The 20,322-nt window shown below is 46.2% G+C and overlaps 1 protein-coding gene across 2 annotated transcripts in view; it reads left to right on the top strand.

Moving 5' to 3' along the window:
• The first annotated feature begins 712 nt into the window (after positions 1-712).
• LOC124010444 (neuropilin-2-like) overlaps positions 713-20,322 on the top strand; it is a 72,515-nt gene continuing 52,905 nt past the window's right edge. For both annotated transcript variants that reach the window (XM_046322870.1, XM_046322871.1), the window contains exons 1-2: positions 713-1,485; positions 15,564-15,741. In XM_046322870.1, the coding sequence (XP_046178826.1) occupies positions 1,413-1,485; positions 15,564-15,741 (251 nt within the window). In that variant the 5' untranslated portion in view covers positions 713-1,412. The remainder of the gene's footprint in view (positions 1,486-15,563; positions 15,742-20,322) is intronic.

Raw genomic sequence — 20,322 nt, forward strand, 5'->3', positions numbered from 1 at the left:
GCCTCTTGCACTGAGATGCAGTGCCCCAAGCCATAAGACTGCTGAACAATTAATCAAATGGCCACCGGACTATTACATTGACTATTACATTGGCATTTGTTTTGTACACTGCTGCTACTTGTTGTTTATTAACAATGCATTGTCACTTCCCCCCTACCTACATGTACAAATGACCTCTGACCTGTACCCCTGCACACTGATTATTGTGTTACTTTTTACTATTTTTTACTTTGGTTTATTTGGTAAATATTTTATGAACTCTTCTTGAACTGCACTTTTGGTTAAGGGCTTGTAAGTAAGCATTTCACGGTAAGGTCTACACTTGTTGTATTCAGGGCATGTGACATAAAGTTTGATTTGATTTGATTGGACCGCTGCGCCACTCGGGAGCCCTAATGCATGTACTACTCCCCTTCCTCCATCCCCCTTCACTTTTCCCCCTTTTTTTATTTTGCTTTCATTGGTTCTTCTCTCTTGAAAATAGCCTGTGGAAATACTCCCGAGCCTGAGATTAGTGTGCGTTATCTGTTGAACCCTTATCTATTGGCGTCACGTGAAATGTGTACGTGTGTGTGTGCCCGCGCGCTTGTGTGTTTTACGAGTGTGCGCGCACCTCTCCATGATCAACAACCAACCGGAGGCGGAGCCGAGGCGCTGACTGTAATGCGATAGCTGCTCTGTTCAAAAGTGCTATAACACACACTCTCACTCACTCACATACACACGCCGCTGGAGCGCATAGAGACACTCCGCTACAGACAGAAAATACTAGAGGAGTGGTGCCAGAAATGGAATGAGTTCTCCTTCGGAACATATTATATTAATGTCCGTCACACTTCTCATGATTTGCGCTCCATTCTTGTTCTAAATACGGAGACTTTTTGTCGGCTGATAGGTCAGTCAACTGTGTCTCATCGGTCGTAAATGCAGGAGTAAATGACCGGAGTCCTGGAATCCCTGCGAGCACAGGAGAGAGAAGGGGGGGGGGGGGCAAGCGCTTCAGTCGTATTTGGAGGTAGACTAAGAGCCGCTTATCAGACCCTGTAGGAAATACCCCAGGAGGTTCCAAATCAGTGGACAAGCTCTGTATGGAACCGGGGAATTAAGAGGAGTTTATTTCATCCACGAGGCTAGATAACCCAGTATTAAAGTTATAAGGTGGCATCCCAGTGTGTCGTTCAAGTAGCCTATATGCCCGCTTCGGAGGGAAAGCTGTTCACCGCTGTCTTTAGCCTATTTTTATTCAATTAAGTACACTTGGAACAAACATTATTCGTTGATTGTTTTAGTAAAATAGGCTACGTGGAGTAATAACATTTCTGCAAAAAAAAGGTGTGGATTTTCTTGATGAACAACTGATTTGATCCTGGGAAGTACCATTTAAAAATAACAAGACATTGAACATTGCCAAAATGGATATGCTATCATCGCTGATTGGATTTTTACTTGCAATGTGTCTAACACTGGGAGTCCGTGGAGACAAGGGTAAGTTCTCTTCAACACATGGGCTGTCAAGAAACGTGTCCGAATGTACCCGGAACTACCCTTTTATAGGTGATGAAAAATCAGAATTTGCTTTCAACTATGATAAAAACTGAAAGCTCACATCGTTTTTTATTAGACCTGCGTCTTGGAGACTGACAGGGAAAATAGCCTGTTTTTCTCAGCGTTGGAAAACTCGTCTGGTTTAAAAAAATAAAAAATAAATAAACGAGCTCCATCTGTTTCAAATCAGGAATTTCAACACATAGGCCGTGAATGGCATCAGATAGCCTACTGGTTATCAGACCATATCTATCATGTGTAGTGTAACCGTACTGGTATTAACCACAAAATGTTCTCTCAGCCTTGAAAGATGAACCCATTCTCATTCGTTATCCTAGTTAGTCCAGAACATTATTTATATTCCACTTCTTTCGTATACCAAGAGTAATGTGACAATATTCCACCCATGAAAAATGACTGGGTGATATGTTATTTGATACTCAAAAGCTTTTCTATTATGCCCCAAAATAGGTCATTGCCATTTAATACAAGTTTTCATAGCATGGGGGGGGGGGTGTACATGTTAAAAAGTTCCACGGCCGTTCATGTTGGGCAGGTTTTGTAATTTTATGATCACATTTTTAAAAAGTAATAACCCTACATACATTAGCATATAATAGCCCAATGACTCTGCTTTGTAGGGTGATAATTACATAATCATTATATAATTAAAAGGGGGGGGGGGAAACGGACCTACTTTCTTTTTGTTGTTGTTTTTTGGTAGAGTTCATGAAGGAATGCTCAACTCTAAACGCGTCTGTAGACAACATAATCCATTGACCAAACCAAAATAATGCGCCTCAAGTGGTATTTTGCTGTTAGTGGAGAATGACAAGAATATTAGTTAGACTAACCACCACCATCATCATCATTAATATCAATAAGAACACAACCAACAACTCGCTCATTATCTCAAGAGTCTTGCAATCATTATGGTGACGGTTTGTGCCTCAATCGCACTTGTGCCTATGCAGCTCGAGGCGGCGCCACACAATCAGTTCTCCACTCGCGCTGCAACGTTAAAACCAGATGACACATTTTGACGAAAAGGCCACCTTCCATTCCATTCAGGGAATCGTGCTGATTTTACGCTAGCTGGCTTGTTTCCTAAGTCACAGTAGTTGTATCCATAATTCATGCGTAAGAGGTTGTTTTTTTGGGGGTTGTAGTTTTGGAATCTTGTCCAAGTCCCGACTCCCGATATAGAGCTCTCATGAGCTTTAAAACATTGTCTGGTTTCTCACTCCCGTTCTGCTCTGTCTCTGAGCCCTACTCAGTGTCGCATCCCTGGCTGGTTTACGGGACTGCTCCTATGGTTCTTCCTTAGAATGTGCTCCAAAGTGTGCGGTGTGTGAGATTCTTGTTTGCATACATTCAAGTGTGTGTGAGAGTGGTTTTGGACCTGCCATTTAGAGAGATTCAATATGATCTGTTTGCAGTGTTGGCTGCCTGTGTGCCCATTTATCAGACTCAGATGTGGGCCTTTGGCAGCTCTCCCCATGCATTCTCAGATACCTCAGCCTGCCAAAGCACTCACTGTTCCAGCTTTCTCCTGTCCTCCTCAAAACAGCACATCTTGTACATACACACAGCAGCACGAGAGAGAGAGGAAAGGGAGATGTGGGAAAGACAGGAGGTTGTGAGAGAGAGAGTGACAGAGATGTTGTGCAGAACAAGAGCATGTTTTTCAGGACGAGAGAGAGAGAGAGCACGAGAGAAACAGATAGAGATGAGAAGGAAGGGTACAGTACCAAACAGCAGGGTCACAGAATTTTAAGAACAGAGGGCAGGAAGAGGAACTGATGATGTTGGGCGTATGAAAATGAACACTACGCTCTGGGGTCGGAGAGCAGAAGGGAGACGTCTGTGTCTTTGTCCCAAATAGCACCCTTTTCTGTATTTAGTGCACTACTTTTGACCAGAGCCCATAGGGCTAAAGGAGAGAATAAGCTCTGGTCAGAAGTAATGCACTACAATAAGGAATAGGGTGACATTTGGGATGCACATAATGTAACCATAACAATGTGACTCATGATTGTGTTAGTATAATTAAGTCATTCGTAATAATGAACTAGTAATTATTTGAACATACAGGACCAGTGTGTGTCTCCTTTGTCTCTGTATGTTCACCTTTCTATCTGTTATAATGCAGATTAATGAAAAGCTTTAATTTCCTCCTCTCTCTCTGCTTGCTTCTTTCTCTCCCTCGTTCGCTTCTTTCTCTTGTCTCCCCCCACCTCTCTCCCTCTCCATGCCCCCTCTTGGCTACCCCCCCCCTCCCTCTCTCTCCATGCCCCCTCTTGGTTACCCCCCCTCCCTCTCTCTACCCCAGAATCTTTTTTAATCTCCCCCAGACTCCTATAACACATCAGCAGAGGAGAAACAAGGTCAGGACTGTAGTTGTTAGCATTCAAGAGCTGAAAAACAAAAGGGGCTGTGGTTCAATACCTTGGCCAGGAGAAGGGCTGTGGTGCTGGGGGGGAGGAGGGGGACACGCCAACCCCCCTGGAACAAGGTGACAAGGGTGAAATTATAAACAAGGCCACCATAAATAATACACCTATCGGCTAGCTGGTGGCCCCTCGGTCTGCTGCTTAATTTGTGTGAACGTACTCACACACACACACACTGCACACACAGGTCATTTATCTGAACAGCGGTATTTTAGCAAAGCAAAACCCAGCGAAACGCAACCATCTGCTTGTGGTCAATTGATCCGGTGATTAGTTGATTGCTATACCCAATCCGATGCATTTAGTTGATTAGCCAAAACCACTTAGCCTATTATGAAGAGTCATGCATGGGTGCTCCAACTCAGGAGAGAGAGAGGAGGCTTTAGTCTAGCATGCCAATGGTGATTTAGGGTACCAAATCTGTGTGTTGTTCATATTGGAACTGAAGTCTAAATGTGTACACTTGAATGGCTACGTTTTAACTACGATTTCTGCTGCACATTCATTTAGTATTGTTCCATTTGGTCTTAATCTTTAATATAATAACAATATCAATGATAACATGTCATTTAGCAGATGTCTTTATCCAGAGCGACTAAGTGTGTGCATACAGTTTCATACGGGTGGCCTCAATGGAACTCAAACCCATGATACCGACGTTGTCAGTGCTGTGCTCTACCAACTGAGCCATACAGGAGACTTTAATATTATCTAAAGGTAGGTAGGGCCTTATGGTAGGTGCCTAATGATTAAAGTAAAGAGCTTTGAAAGTCACAAATCCCTCCCTCCCTCCGTCCAGTCTTGTGTGGAGTGGTTAGATTAAAAACAGTCGTGGACACAGCCCCTGTGTAGGGATGAACAAATAGTGCCTCTCATCTCTCTGTCCCCCTGATTCCCACTCTCGAAGCGACAGCACTTTTTTAATTAAGGTGGGAGTGAGGAAAAGAGAGAGAGAGAAAGCTAGATAGAGGGAGATTATGATTGGGAGATCTATAACGGCCCTTCCACACGTCCGAAGCTGTACCGCTAATAGAAATATGTGCACACACAGAGATGTGCATATGCTGTATATATAGACGGAGACTTGTACAGTAGATTTGAAGACGTTAATTAAAGCACACATTTCGCTTGCGTCCAAGTTCACGCACACACTCACACGTATGCACATACACACCATTATGTGTAGACCCACACATGCCCTCACCTGTTATTGCTACTTATATGTCATATACTGTATATCAACATTGTTCACATATGTTGAGGGTCGCTATGGCATGTCCGTGCAGTGTTGTGTGCATGCATGTGCGTGTGTGGAGATGGGTGGAGTCCTGAGCCAGCACAGACACAATAATTCATGAGGCTACCTCTCTAATGAACGCTCCCTCCTCATCCTCCCTCCTTATCACACAAGCACACATGCACCTATAAGACATAGTGCTCCGAAAAACACACTGTGTATTCATAAAAACACAAACATTCACATACACATTCTCCACCCTAACACCCTAACAGGGGACTTAAGCAAAGACATACCCAGTCGATAACATACAATACACACTGCTCGCACCCCCCCCCCCACACACACCTCTCCCCTGCATGTACTGTGTATGCTACTGACAGCCCATCAGCTCCTCCAGGGTCAGTCCCCACAGGGATGGTCATATCTTAATGAGCCTCGTCAGGCTCTCTCCAGCTCCTCTACACACTCTCTTTCTTCCTCCCCCTCAATCACCTCCCTCCCTTCCTTCTCTGCCTTAATCCTTCTCCGTCTCACAGCCTTTCTCTCCATTCCTTCTACCCCTCTCTCAATCCCTCTTATCTCCCACTTTTTTTGTCCCTCTCCCTCCATCTCGCTCCCTCTCCTCCCTCATCATCCTCATCCCCTTCATCTATCCCTCTTTACCTGCCTTTCTCCCTGCTGGCATCCCTCTCTCCACCCCCCCCGCCGCCCTCCTCCTTAGCTGTACATGAATGGTCTGCTCAGTTCAGGGAGCGGAAAAGTCCTGAGGCTGCAGGATTCTCCCAAATGGCTTAATCTTCCCCTGGCGGTACTACTGACAACTCGGCACAGCTTTTGGAGAATACAAAAAGTCTGCGTCCTAAATGGCACCCTATTTCCTATATCTCCCATACTCAACTGGTGGACCGAGGACTGGATCTGGACCCAGAACGGGGTCAATACGGACCTCTGGTCCAGGAAAAAATAGAAAATAAATATATATATATAGTATCAGTCAAAAGTTTGGACACACCTTCTAATTCAAGGGTTTTTCTTAATTTGTACTATTTTCTACATTGCACAATAATAGTGAAGACATCAAAACTATGAAATTACACATATAGAATAATGTAGTAACCAAAAAAGTGTTAAACAAATCAAAATAGATTTTAGATTCTTCAAAGTAGCCACTCTTTGCCTTGATGACAGCTTTGCACACTCTTGGCATTCTTTCAACCAGCTTCACCTGGAATGCTTTTCCAACAGTCCCGAAGGAGTTCCCACATATGCTGAGCACTTGTTGGTTCCTTTTCCTTCACTCTGCGGTCCAACTCATCCCAGACCATCTCAATTTTGTTGAGATCGGGTGATTGTGAAGGCCAGGTCATCTGATGCAGCACTCCATCACTCTCCTTTTTGGTCAAATAGCCCTTACACAGCCTGGATGTATGTTGGGTCATTGTCCTGTTGAAAAAGAATTGATTGTTCCACTAAGGGCAAACCAGACTCGATGGCGTATTGCTGCAGAATGCTGTGGTAGCCATGCTGGTTAACTGTGCCTTGAATTCTACATAAATCAAAGACAGTGTCACCAGCAAAGCACCATCAGACCTCCTCCTCCATGCTTCACGGTGGGAACCACACGTGCGGAGATCATCCATTCACCTACTCTGCGTCACAAAGATACAGCGGTTGGATCCAAAAATCTCAAATTTGGACTTATCAGACCAAAGGACAGATTTCCACCGGTCTAATGTCCATTTCACAAAGCAAGTCTCTTCTTATTATTGGTGTCCTTTATTAGTGGTTTCTTTGCAGCAATTTGACCATGAATGCCTGATTCATGCAGTCTCCTCTGAACAGTTGATGTTGAGATGTGTCTGTTACTTGAACTCTGTGAAGCATTTATTTGTGCTGCAATCTGAGGTGCAGTTAACTTATGAACTTATCCTCTGCAGCTGCAGCAGAGGTAACTCTGGGTCTTCCTTTCCTGTGGCGATCCTCATGAGAGCCAGTTTCATCATAGCACATGATGATTTTTGCTACTGCATTTGAAGAAACTGTCAAAGTTATTGAAATGTTCCGCACTGACTGACCTTCATAGCTTAAAGTAATGATGGACTGTGTCATGTTTTGTCATTGATTATCATGTCTTGTCCCTGTGCTTCCCCTTCTATTCGTTTCCCTCTGCTGGTCTTATTAGGTTCTTTCCCTCTTTCTATCCCTCTCTCTCCCCCTCCCTCTCTCACTCTCTCGCTCTCTCTTCTCTCTATCGTTCCGTTCCTGCTCCCAGCTGTTCCTATTCCCCTAATCATCATTTAGTCTTCCCACACCTGTTCCCGATCCTTTTCCCTGATTAGAGTCCCTATTTCTCTCCTTGTTTTCCGTTCCTGCCCTGTCGGATCCTTATCTATTGTTCACCGTGCTGTGTCTATGTATTGCCCTGTCGTGTCGTGTTTCCCTCAGATGCTGCGTGGTGAGCAGGTGTCTGAGTCTGCTAGGTTCAAGTGCCTTCCCGAGGCAACCTGCAGTTCTTGATCAAGTCTCCAGTCTGTTCTCGTCATTACGAGTAGTATTATGCCTTTTTGTTTGTATAGTAACTTTACTGGATTAAAAACTCTGTTTTCGCCAAGTCGCTTTTGGGTCCTCATTCACCTGCATAACAGAAGGATCCGACCAAGGAATGGACCCAGCGACTACAGATGCTCGTAACACTGCCGTCGAGATCCAAGGAGCCATGCTCGGCAGACACGAGCAGGAATTGTCTGCTGCTCGCCATGCCGTGGAGAACCTGGCCGCTCAGGTTTCCGACCTCTCTGGACAGTTCCAGAGTCTTCGTCTCGTGCCACCTGTTACTTCCTGGCCTGCCGAGCCTCCGGAACCTAGGGTTAATAACCCACCTTGCTACTCCGGGCAGCCCACGGAGTGCCGCTCCTTTCTCACCCAGTGTGATATTGTGTTCTCTCTCCAACCCAACACATACTCTAGCGAGAGAGCTCGGGTTGCTTACGTCATTTCACTCCTTACTGGCCGGGCTCGAGAGTGGGGCACAGCTATCTGGGAGGCAAGGGCTGATTGTTCTAACAATTACCAGAACTTTAAAGAGGAGATGATTCGGGTTTTTGACCGTTCAGTTTTTGGTAGGGAGGCTTCTAGGGCCCTGGCTTCCCTATGCCAAGGTGATCGATCCATAACGGATTACTCTATAGAGTTTCGCACTCTTGCTGCCTCTAGTGACTGGAACGAGCCGGCGCTGCTCGCTCGTTTTCTGGAGGGACTCCACGCAGTGGTCAAAGATGAGATTCTCTCTCGGGAGGTTCCTTCCAGTGTGGACTCTTTGATTGCTCTCGCCATCCGCATAGAACGACGGGTAGATCTTCGTCACCAAGCTCGTGGAAGAGAGCTCGCGTCAACGGTGTTTCCCTGCTCCGCATCGCAACCATCTCCCCCTCTGGCTCAGAGACTGAGCCCATGCAGCTGGGAGGTATTCGCATCTCGACCAAGGAGAGGGAACGGAGGATCACCAACCGCCTGTGCCTCTATTGCGGATTTGATGGACATTTTGTCAATTCATGTCCAGTAAAAGGCCAGAGCTCATCAGTAAGCGGAGGGCTACTGGTGAGCGCTACTACTCAGGTCTCTTCATCTAGATCCTGTACTACTATGTCGGTCCATCTACGCTGGACCGGTTCGGGTGCTACATGCAGTGCCTTGATTGACTCTGGGGCTGAGGGTTGTTTCATGGACGAAGCATGGGCTCGGAAACATGACATTCCTTTCAGACAGTTAGACAAGCCTACGCCCATGTTTGCCTTAGATGGTAGTCATCTTCCCAGTATCAGATTTGAGACACTACCTTTAACTCTCACAGTATCTGGTAACCACAGTGAGACTATTTCTTTTTTGATTTTTCGTTCACCTTTTACACCTGTTGTTTTGGGTCATCCCTGGATAGTATGTCATAATCCTTCTATTAATTGGTCTAGTAATTCTATCCTATCCTGGAACGTTTCTTGTCATGTGAAGTGTTTAATGTCTGCCATCCCTCCCATTTCTTCTGTCCCCACTTCTCAGGAGGAACCTGGCGATTTGACAGGAGTGCCGGAGGAATATCATGATCTGCGCACGGTCTTCAGTCGGTCCCGAGCCAACTCCCTTCCTCCTCACCGGTCGTATGATTGTAGTATTGATCTCCTTCCGGGGACCACTCCTCCTCGGGGTAGACTATACTCTCTGTCGGCTCCCGAACGTAAGGCTCTCGAGGATTATTTATCTGTGTCTCTTGACGCCGGTACCATAGTGCCTTGTTCCTCTCCGGCCGGGGCGGGGTTCTTTTTTGTTAAGAAGAAGGACGGTACTCTGCGCCCCTGCGTGGATTATCGAGGGCTGAATGACATAACGGTTAAGAATCGTTACCCGCTTCCCCTTATGTCATCAGCCTTCGAGATTCTGCAGGGAGCCAGGTGCTTTACTAAGTTGGACCTTCGTAATGCTTACCATCTCGTGCGCATCAGAGAGGGGGACGAGTGGAAAACGGCGTTTAACACTCCGTTAGGGCATTTTGAGTACCGGGTTCTGCCGTTTGGTCTCGCCAATGCGCCAGCTGTTTTTCAGGCATTAGTTAATGATGTTCTGAGAGACATGCTGAACATCTTTGTTTTTGTCTATCTTGACGATATCCTGATTTTTTCACCGTCACTCGAGATTCATGTTCAGCACGTTCGACGTGTTCTACAGCGCCTTTTAGAGAATTGTCTCTACGTAAAGGCTGAGAAGTGCTCTTTTCATGTCTCCTCCGTTACTTTTCTCGGTTCCGTTATTTCCGCTGAAGGCATTCAGATGGATTCCGCTAAGGTCCAAGCTGTCAGTGATTGGCCCGTTCCAAGGTCACGTGTCGAGTTGCAGCGCTTTTTAGGTTTCGCTAATTTCTATCGGCCTTTCATTCGTAATTTCGGTCAAGTTGCTGCCCCTCTCACAGCTCTTACTTCTGTCAAGACGTGTTTTAAGTGGTCCGGTTCCGCCCAGGGAGCTTTTGATCTTCTAAAAGAACGTTTTACGTCCGCTCCTATCCTCGTTACTCCTGACGTCACTAGACAATTCATTGTCGAGGTTGACGCTTCAGAGGTAGGCGTGGGAGCCATTCTATCCCAGCGCTTCCAGTCTGACGATAAGGTTCATCCTTGCGCTTATTTTTCTCATCGCCTGTCGCCATCTGAGCGCAACTATGATGTGGGTAACCGTGAACTGCTCGCCATCCGCTTAGCCCTAGGCAAATGGCGACAGTGGTTGGAGGGGGCGACCGTTCCTTTTGTCGTTTGGACAGACCATAAGAACCTTGAGTACATCCGTTCTGCCAAACGACTTAATGCCCGTCAAGCTCGTTGGGCGTTGTTTTTCGCTCGTTTCGAGTTTGTGATTTCTTACCGTCCGGGTAGCAAGAACACCAAGCCTGATGCCTTATCCCGTCTGTTTAGTTCTTCTGTGGCTTCTACTGATCCCGAGGGGATTCTTCCTTATGGGCGTGTTGTCGGGTTGACAGTCTGGGGAATTGAAAGACAGGTTAAGCAAGCACTCACGCACACTGCGTCGCCGCGCACTTGTCCTAGTAACCTCCTTTTCGTTCCTGTTTCCACTCGTCTGGCTGTTCTTCAGTGGGCTCACTCTGCCAAGTTAGATGGTCATCCCGGTGTTCGAGGCACTCTTGCGTCTATTCGCCAGCGCTTTTGGTGGCCGACTCAGGAGCGTGACACGCGCCGTTTCGTGGCTGCTTGTTCGGACTGCGCGCAGACTAAGTCGGGTAACTCTCCTCCTGCCGGTCGTCTCAGACCGCTCCCCATTCCTTCTCGACCATGGTCTCACATCGCCCTAGACTTCATTACCGGTCTGCCTTTGTCTGCGGGGAAGACTGTGATTCTTACGGTTGTCGATAGGTTCTCTAAGGCGGCACATTTCATTCCCCTCGCTAAACTTCCCTCCGCTAAGGAGACGGCACAAATCATCATCGAGAATGTGTTCAGAATTCATGGCCTCCCGTTAGACGCCGTTTCAGACAGAGGTCCGCAATTCACGTCACAGTTTTGGAGGGAGTTCTGTCGTTTGATTGGTGCGTCCGTCAGTCTCTCTTCCGGGTTTCATCCCCAGTCTAACGGTCAAGCAGAGAGGGCCAATCAGACGATTGGTCGCATACTACGCAGCCTTTCTTTCAGAAACCCTGCGTCTTGGGCAGAACAGCTCCCCTGGGCAGAATACGCTCACAACTCGCTTCCTTCGTCTGCTACCGGGTTATCTCCGTTTCAGAGTAGTCTGGGTTACCAGCCTCCTCTGTTCTCATCCCAGCTTGCCGAGTCCAGCGTTCCCTCCGCTCAAGCGTTTGTCCAACGTTGTGAGCGCACCTGGAGGAGGGTGAGGTCTGCACTTTGCCGTTACAGGGCACAGACTGTGAGAGCCGCCAATAAACGCAGGATTAAGAGTCCTAGGTATTGTTGCGGCCAGAGAGTGTGGCTTTCCACTCGCAACCTTCCTCTTACGACAGCTTCTCGTAAGTTGACTCCGCGGTTCATTGGTCCGTTCCGTGTCTTCCAGGTCGTCAATCCTGTCGCTGTGCGACTGCTTCTTCCGCGACATCTTCGTCGCGTCCATCCTGTCTTCCACGTCTCCTGTGTCAAGCCCTTTCTTCGCACCCCCGTTCGTCTTCCCTCCCCCCCTCCCGTCCTTGTCGAGAGCGCACCTATTTACAAGGTACGTAAGATCATGGACATGCGTTCTCGGGGACGGGGTCACCAATACTTAGTGGATTGGGAGGGTTACGGTCCTGAGGAGAGGAGTTGGGTTCCGTCTCGGGACGTGCTGGACCGTTCGCTTATTGATGATTTCCTCCGTTGCCGCCAGGGTTCCTCCTCGAGTGCGCCAGGAGGCGCTCGGTGAGTGGGGGGTACTGTCATGTTTTGTCATTGATTATCATGTCTTGTCCCTGTGCTTCCCCTTCTATTCGTTTCCCTCTGCTGGTCTTATTAGGTTCTTTCCCTCTTTCTATCCCTCTCTCTCCCCCTCCCTCTCTCACTCTCTCGCTCTCTCTTCTCTCTATCGTTCCGTTCCTGCTCCCAGCTGTTCCTATTCCCCTAATCATCATTTAGTCTTCCCACACCTGTTCCCGATCCTTTTCCCTGATTAGAGTCCCTATTTCTCTCCTTGTTTTCCGTTCCTGCCCTGTCGGATCCTTATCTATTGTTCACCGTGCTGTGTCTATGTATTGCCCTGTCGTGTCGTGTTTCCCTCAGATGCTGCGTGGTGAGCAGGTGTCTGAGTCTGCTAGGTTCAAGTGCCTTCCCGAGGCAACCTGCAGTTCTTGATCAAGTCTCCAGTCTGTTCTCGTCATTACGAGTAGTATTATGCCTTTTTGTTTGTATAGTAACTTTACTGGATTAAAAACTCTGTTTTCGCCAAGTCGCTTTTGGGTCCTCATTCACCTGCATAACAGACTGTTGTTTCTCTTTGATTATTTGAGCGGTTCTTGCCATAGTATGAACTTGGTCTTTTAACAAATAGGGCAATCTTCTGTATACCACCAATAACTTGTCACAACACAACTGATTGGCTCAAACACATTAAGAAGGAAAGAAATTCCACAAATGAACTTTTAACAAGGCACACCTGTTAATTGAAATGCATTCCAGGTGACTACCTCATGAAGCTGAGAATGCCAAGAGTGTGCAAAGCTGACATCAAAGGCAAAGGGTAGCTACTTTGAAGAATCTCAAATATAAAATATATTTTGATTTGTTTAACACTTTTTTTGGTTACGACATGATTATTCTACAATGTAGAAAATAGTAAAAATAAAGAAAAACCCTGGAATGGGTAGGTGTATATTGTTTTTACGAGCTCGCACTTTGACCCCTGGTATCATATAAAGACACATAAGGCATGGAAGAATGTGTGGAATTGCAGGAAATTCGCTTTAAAACATAAAAAAACTATGTCCCATACAAAATGTGTATAATTGCAGACAAGAGGGGTGTGAACAGTTTGGGGTTGCGAAGTGGGGGTTTATTACTATGGTGATATATTACATTATCCGGACCTTTGCCAACTAGGGAATTTGTGTGACCGGACCTTCTCAAATAGTACTTGAGTACCCTTGCCCTCTATAGTGCACTATTCTGACCAGAACCATGGGATTCCCTATGGGACCTGGTCAAAAGTAGTGCACTAAATCGGGATAAGGGTGCCATTTAAGATGAAGACATGGAGGTGGCCTGCTCGCCTCCCTACCACTGAGGAAGTACAGCTCCCGCTCAGCCCAGTCAAAACTGTTCGCTGCTCTGGCCCCCCAATGGTGGAACAAACTCCCTCACGACGCCAGGACAGCGGAGTCAATCACCACCTTCCGGAGACACCTGAAACCCCACCTCTTTAAGGAATACCTAGGATAGGATAAGTAATCCCTCTCACCCCCCCTCCTTTAAGATTTAGATGCACTATTGTAAAGTGACTCTTCCACTGGATGTCTTAAGGTGAATGCACCAATTTGTAAGTCGCTCTGGATAAGAGCGTCTGCTAAATGACTTAAATGTAAATGTAAATGTAAATGGGAGAGAAGAACACTCCATAGGCAGACTTTATAGTCCTGCATGTCTGAATCCTCCAGGGGAGATAAAGAGACTTTTCTTCTACTTTTGGTCTTTTTATTTAGCTTTGGTTGCAGTATTGAGTGATAGGTGTTTTGAGTGATAGGTGTTTTGAGTGATAGGCTGGACTGGCATGTGGGGGGAGTGTGTGTGTGTGTGTGTGTGTGTGTGTGTGTGTGTGTGTGTGTGTGTGTGTGTGTGTGTGTGTGTGTGTGTGTGTGTGTGTGTGTGTGTGTGTGTGTGTGTGTGTGTGTGTGTGTGTGTGTGCATGCACACGTGTGTATACATAAGTGTGTGTGAGTTTCTATCCAAGTAAGGATGGTAGGGTTTTGCTATTATATCAAATGTCACCAAAACCTAAGTGTGCCTTTTAAAATACAATAGCCTTGAAAATGTCAACACTTGAACAGTCTATTATATTTCAACCCTCCAATCTCCCCCCGCCCCACTTCCTTTGATGATGTGCTCACATAACTTGGAATAGGTGAAGCAGATGAAACAGAATATTGAGTCATCGGCATTTTCATTGATGTCCTTATATTCACTGGGCTGCCGAGTGGCGCAGCGGTCTGTGGTACGGCATCTCAGTGCTCGAGGTGTCACTACAGACACCCTGGTTCGAATCCAGGCTGTATCGCGACCGTCTGTGATTGGGTGTCCCAGAGGGCAGCGCACAATTGGCCCAGCGTCATCCGGTTTTGGCAGGTGTAGGCCGTCTTTGTGAATAAGAATTTGTTCTTAACTGACATGCCTAGTTAAATAAAGGTTAAATAAAAAATGTGTTCCGATTCTCTAACCTTCTCCCGATTTGTTCACTTGTACACTCCCCCTCGTGGATTTAAAAGGAATGAACTGGTGTTGGGATAATGGTGGAAACTCCCTCCAGCCATGCTTGCACCATATGCATGAGGGAGAGTAAATGAATGCATCACTTCGGGAGAAGGATAAAGAATCAGAACGCAGCCTCTGTCAGCACGGAAAGAGTTAACCACCCCTAGCATCGTTGTCATGGTGAACATTGTGGAGAGACATTTTTTGTCTTCCACATCTCGCCTTCCATTTAGAATAATAATGACCAGAAAATCATATACTGCAGTAAAATGACTGATGAGGGACCTCACTGTATTGTCTCCCGATGTGTTTGTGTGTGCTTTGCGTGTTTGTGTGAGATAGGGAACGACGAGCGAGGCGTGGGCGTATGGCGAAAATAAAGGCTTTGTTTCTCTGGCTTCTCATTACAGATTCGGGGTGAACCCTTGCACCCCTAGACAGGGGGTCTACTGTCACTTCCTGTCTGGGCCAGCCGAACGATGCTATTGGCAGGCTATTGTTCCTGGGAGAGAGCCGATAGGATCAGGGAATGTGTTCTAATGTTTGCAGATTGCCTTGCCAGAACAACAATTACATTTAGAGAATGCTCCCAGAGGAGAGATTAGAGCCTTGGTGTGGGTTTAGTTTGTCTGCATGGGGGAGACGTGTGCGTGGTTGTCTATTTTGTTGCTATAGTAGAATTCATGTGAACACTACGTATCTCTGACACAGATATTATTACAAATCGTGTGTCACTACATCACAAATCACATCACTATGGAATAAGAAGACAAATTTTCAAATCAATAATCGCTTGAATAGCAAGGTTTGTATTCGTAGATGTTTTGAGTCTGTGTATTGACCATATGTCTCTCTATCTCTCTCTCTCCCTCTCTTTCTCTCTCTCAGGTGAGGTGTGTGGGGGCACTCTGGATGCCAGCGACGCAGGGTACATCACGTCCCCGGGCTACCCTCTGGAGTACCCGCCCCACCAGAATTGCCAGTGGGTCATCACAGCCCCGGAGCCCTCCCAGCGCATCGTCCTCAACTTCAACCCCCACTTTGAACTGGAGAGACTGGACTGCAGGTGAGAGCGAGGAGGGAGAGAAGGGGGAGAGGGATGATTGGGGGGGAAAGGGAGAGAGGGAGGCCTTTTGGATATACTTAGGCTAGAAAAAATGGTAGAGGGAGGGAGAGAAGGAGAGAGGGAGGGAGAGAAGGAGGGAGATTGTCCGGGGATGGTTTTAACTTCAGATCTGCCTCTGACTGGTTATACATATGTAACAGAGAGTTCATAGTTAGCCATAGTTACAGTATAGGCCATTACAGTAGGTAAGACAGGGGTGATGTGGTGAAGTTATCAGGAAAACAGATTTGAGAGAGGGAGTTCAGTGGAGCGATTACAGGCCAGATGGGAACCAGCTTGGTCAGTTTCCTCTTTCATAGAGATGTATAATATGAATCATATGCCTTTCTATTGTCTCTCTGACCTCATATCAGTCAGTCATCATGCTCTGGCCTGGCTTTAACCCTTTCTCCTACTGCTCTCTTAAAGCTGCACTATGAAGACATTTCTCTATCATTTCCTGGTTGCAAAAATTCTAATAGTTCACCTAATTTCAGTTTATGTGACAAAACAAGCAAGTATAGTGCAGAGAATCATTCTACTATCTAAATCGCTGTGAAATATATTTTCCATAAGCAATATTTTCAGCTGTTTGAAGCTGGTGTACAAAGCTGAAAGTTAAACACGTTAAAACGAAACGTAAGAACTGGAAGCATAGAAATGACGCAGATAGAACAGATCTACTACTTCTTAGACTTGCATTCAATGAGAATGAGATCTATAACTCCCATTTCTTTTTTTCTATTTCTTTTTTTGTACCCCTTTTATCTCCCCAATTTCGTGGTATACAATTGGTAGTTGGATACCACGAAAACACAAGCCGCACTGCTTCTTGACACAATGCCCACTTAACCCGGAAGCCAGCCGCACCAATGTGTCGGAGGAAACACCGTACACCTGGCGACCATGTCAGCGCGGACTGTGCCCGGCCCGCCACAGGAGTCGCTAGTGTGCGATGGGACAAGGACATCCCTGCCGGCCATACCCTCCCCTAACCCAGACGATGCTGGGCCAATTGTGCGCCGTCCCATTGGTCTCCCGGTTGCGGTCGGCTGCGACAGAGCCTGGACTCGAACCCAGAATCTCTAGTGGCACAGCTAGCACTGCGATACAGTGACTTAGACCACTGCGCCTCTCGGGAGGCCCATAACTCCCAATTCTATGTGGCTTGGGTGGTTGTTGAATTTGATGATGTCTCTATCTGGTCTTGTGTAACGTAAATCCCCATTAAAATCCCCCTAGTCATAGATAGCATGTGTAGTTCTGTGATAGACGGATACAATGAATGTGCTCACTGTCGTTAATCAGTATTTCAGAGAGATAGAGAGAGAGAATTGAAAAGCCTCCTCAGAAATGATCTACTTTTTTGTGGATTGGTTTTGTATTAGCCTGAGGGGACTGTGGGATCTCAAGCTTTGCCCTTTCACACTTCCACTCAGATGTGTGTAGGTGCTTTTTGTAAACGCTGTGGGTGGGTGCACATGCCTCTGTTTGTTTGTGTGGGTGCCTGTGCGTGTGGGTGTGTGTTTCTTCATGCGTGTGCGTGCTTCTCTGTATGTGTGTGTATGTCCTTATTTTTGCGTGTATACCTGCACATGAACACATGTTTGGGAGAGTGTGTGTAATCGGCAGGGAAACCCATGGCAACCACTATCCATTCCGCATCCTCTCCCCTCAGAGAAAAAGGCCCATACTTTACAGCCCCATTAGAAAAGAGAGACACATCAACAATGTTATTTATTCATAAAGACCAACCTATAACTCCCTTTTCTCACTAATGCTGCTATAGTCTTTTTAATGTAGGATTTGTCCCAAATGGCACCCTATTCCCTGGATGGTGTTTTGACCAGAGAACACTGTACTGTATAGGGAATAGGGTGCCATTTGGGACACACACAGATTTCGTTTGTTGAAGATGTGTTCCTTGGCCCTCATGGCCAAAGCAGCAGAGAAGCAAAGTGGAGAGTGCTTTAGACTGGGTTCAAATAGCTTCCAGTTAGTGTTTCTGGTGCAGCTGTGTGTTGTTTCCTCCTTCCTGAGTGATTAGGCATAGCAGTATGTCTGACTGGGGAGACAGGAGGGAGACTTGGAGTTTTTCTCTTCTGGTTTGAGGTGAGGGAGTGGTAATGCTGGACTGTATTCATTAGTGCACACCGTAGCAAACAGTAACAATTTTTGGGCAACGGAAAACATTTTGAAACGAAAACAAGAGTTTCTTATTGAACAAGTTCAAGTTTGTTTTGCTCTTAGTGAATAAACCACTGGAGGGGCAGGAGACTTGGTCAGGGTATTATTTAAATGCTATCTGAATATACTGTATAATCTAAATATTACAAATGGACTGTGTTTATTGTAAATATGTGATATAGTTGCGAGAGTTGTAAAGGGCTTTAATCTATGGACACTTACAGTTCTATGTAAGCCATGTCTTTTGTATGTCTCATCATCTCATAAACATTATGTCAGTGCCATGGTCTCTCCTGAGAGTAAATTACTCTGAGACCCTGAGCATGTGAACTCAAGGAAAGTGTTCGGTTGGCCCACCTAAGGTCAGCCTTACTTTATAACCCACACCATACTGCAGAATTAATCCCTCTTCCGGCCAACCAGCACTTTCCCGGGGTTCAAAGAGTCAAAGGCTCTGGTAGCTTCAACCGCACAGATCATCACTGCTGCAGCAATAAAATACCCAGTGTTATGCAGACTTCACATATCTGAGGTGGCACTTTAATTCAGAATTTCATTTCAGGCAGAGTCCGGCAGGGTGCCAAATGGCTTTTACCTCCCAGCCCAGAGTAGATTGATGTGGAATAAATGCAATAAAGGCTGAGATGAAATATCAAGCCTATATCTCTAATGCAATCTGCCATTGGCTGGGACCAGGGCTGAAGGGATGATACCGATATGGAGTGCAGGAGGTGCATCCCACTTTCTCCGTAGCTCTCTCTCTCTCTCTCTCTCTCTCTCTCTCTCTCTCTCTCTCTCTCTCTCTCTCTCTCTCTCTCTCTCTCTCTCTCTCTCTCTCTCTCTCTCTCTCTCTCTCTCTCTCTCTCTCTCTCTTTATCTTTCTCTCTCTATCTCTCTCTCTTCTCTATCTCTTATCCCTCTTTCTTTTTTTCTCTCTCTATCTTTCTCTCTATCTCTCTTTCTCTCTCTCTCTCTCTCTCTCTCTCTCTCTCTCTCTCTCTTTCTCTATCTCTCTTTCTCTCTCTCTTTATCTCTCTCTCTATCTCTCTTTCTCTCTCTCTATCTTTCTCTCTCTATCCCTCTTTCTTTTTTTCTCTCTCTATCTTTCTCTATCTCTCTTTCTTTCTTTCTCTCTCTCTCTCTATAAATTTCTCTCTATCTCTCTTTCTTTCTCTCTCTATCTTTCTATCTATTTCTTTCTCTCTTTCTTTCTCTCTCTCTCTGCCCTGGTGTGGAAGTACTTTATTTTGCACAGTGGGATTAAACTAATTGAAGGATGTTCGTGACACACACACACACACACCATAAAAGCTGACACACCTTCGCAAAGATCAATTTTGTTTTTATGCAGTTTTTTTTATGAGGTCATTTTTATTGTGGGCCCCACATTGGCAACTGGAGGTGACGATTTAGTAGAGCTTTGATATCCGTACAGTTCTATCAGCCTGCAGTCATGTTCTTCCGTAGAATTGATCATTCAACTTTACAAACGTCGCCCCATACTAATGTGCCTCGGTTTGCATCCCAAATGGCACACGATTCCATTTTTAGTGCACTACTTTTGACCAGGCCCAATAAGGAATAGGGTGCCATTTAGGACGTGCACTTAGTTTCATCACTGGGGAAGTGCCATTGAGGTGTAGCAATAGAGAGGTTCAACGTGTGAGTGTGATATCATCCTGTGTGTCTGCTACACTCCCTGGGGGGAGATGGGAGCTGTTGAAATCAGATCAATGGCTGTTTTCCGCTTGTAATGAGGAATTGATGGCCCATAGACGTAGGGGGGGGGGGGCAGATTAGTGAGGTCATTGCACAGGTCTGATCTGCCCAGAGTCACAAGTCATGGTCACTGAGTTACGGTCACATTACGGTCCAGTGTACTTGACCACACCAATAGCCGCTAATAGTCAACCAACCGATCACTCCAATTGACCATAGTCTTTAAATACATATACACTCTCTCATGCTCAGAGAGAGGGAGAAAGACAGACAGACACAGACAGACAGAAAGAGAGACAAATATATTTTTTAATACAGGCGTAAGGAGGTTATACAGGGCATCCCAGCAGTAGATACTTACACCAACCAGACTGGCGGGATCGATGGCGATGCCCCTTTAAAAAGCCTTGGGCCGTAGCCTATAGGCCTATATAGACACTTTGTGGTTAGCTGTTAGCGGTTTAGCCCCAGCCTGTTTCCCAAACGGCACCCTATTCCCTAAATAGTGCACGACCTATGGGCCCTGTTCAAAAGAAGTGCACCATATAAGGAATAGGGGTGCCTTTTGGGACGCAACCCTAGTTATCTGTAACTGTAAAGCTACTGTAAGCAAACGGCTCGGAGATGGCTGCTCTG

Source organism: Oncorhynchus gorbuscha, linkage group LG23 (genome assembly GCF_021184085.1).
Source record: "Oncorhynchus gorbuscha isolate QuinsamMale2020 ecotype Even-year linkage group LG23, OgorEven_v1.0, whole genome shotgun sequence".
Classification (NCBI taxonomy): Eukaryota; Metazoa; Chordata; class Actinopteri; order Salmoniformes; family Salmonidae; genus Oncorhynchus; species Oncorhynchus gorbuscha.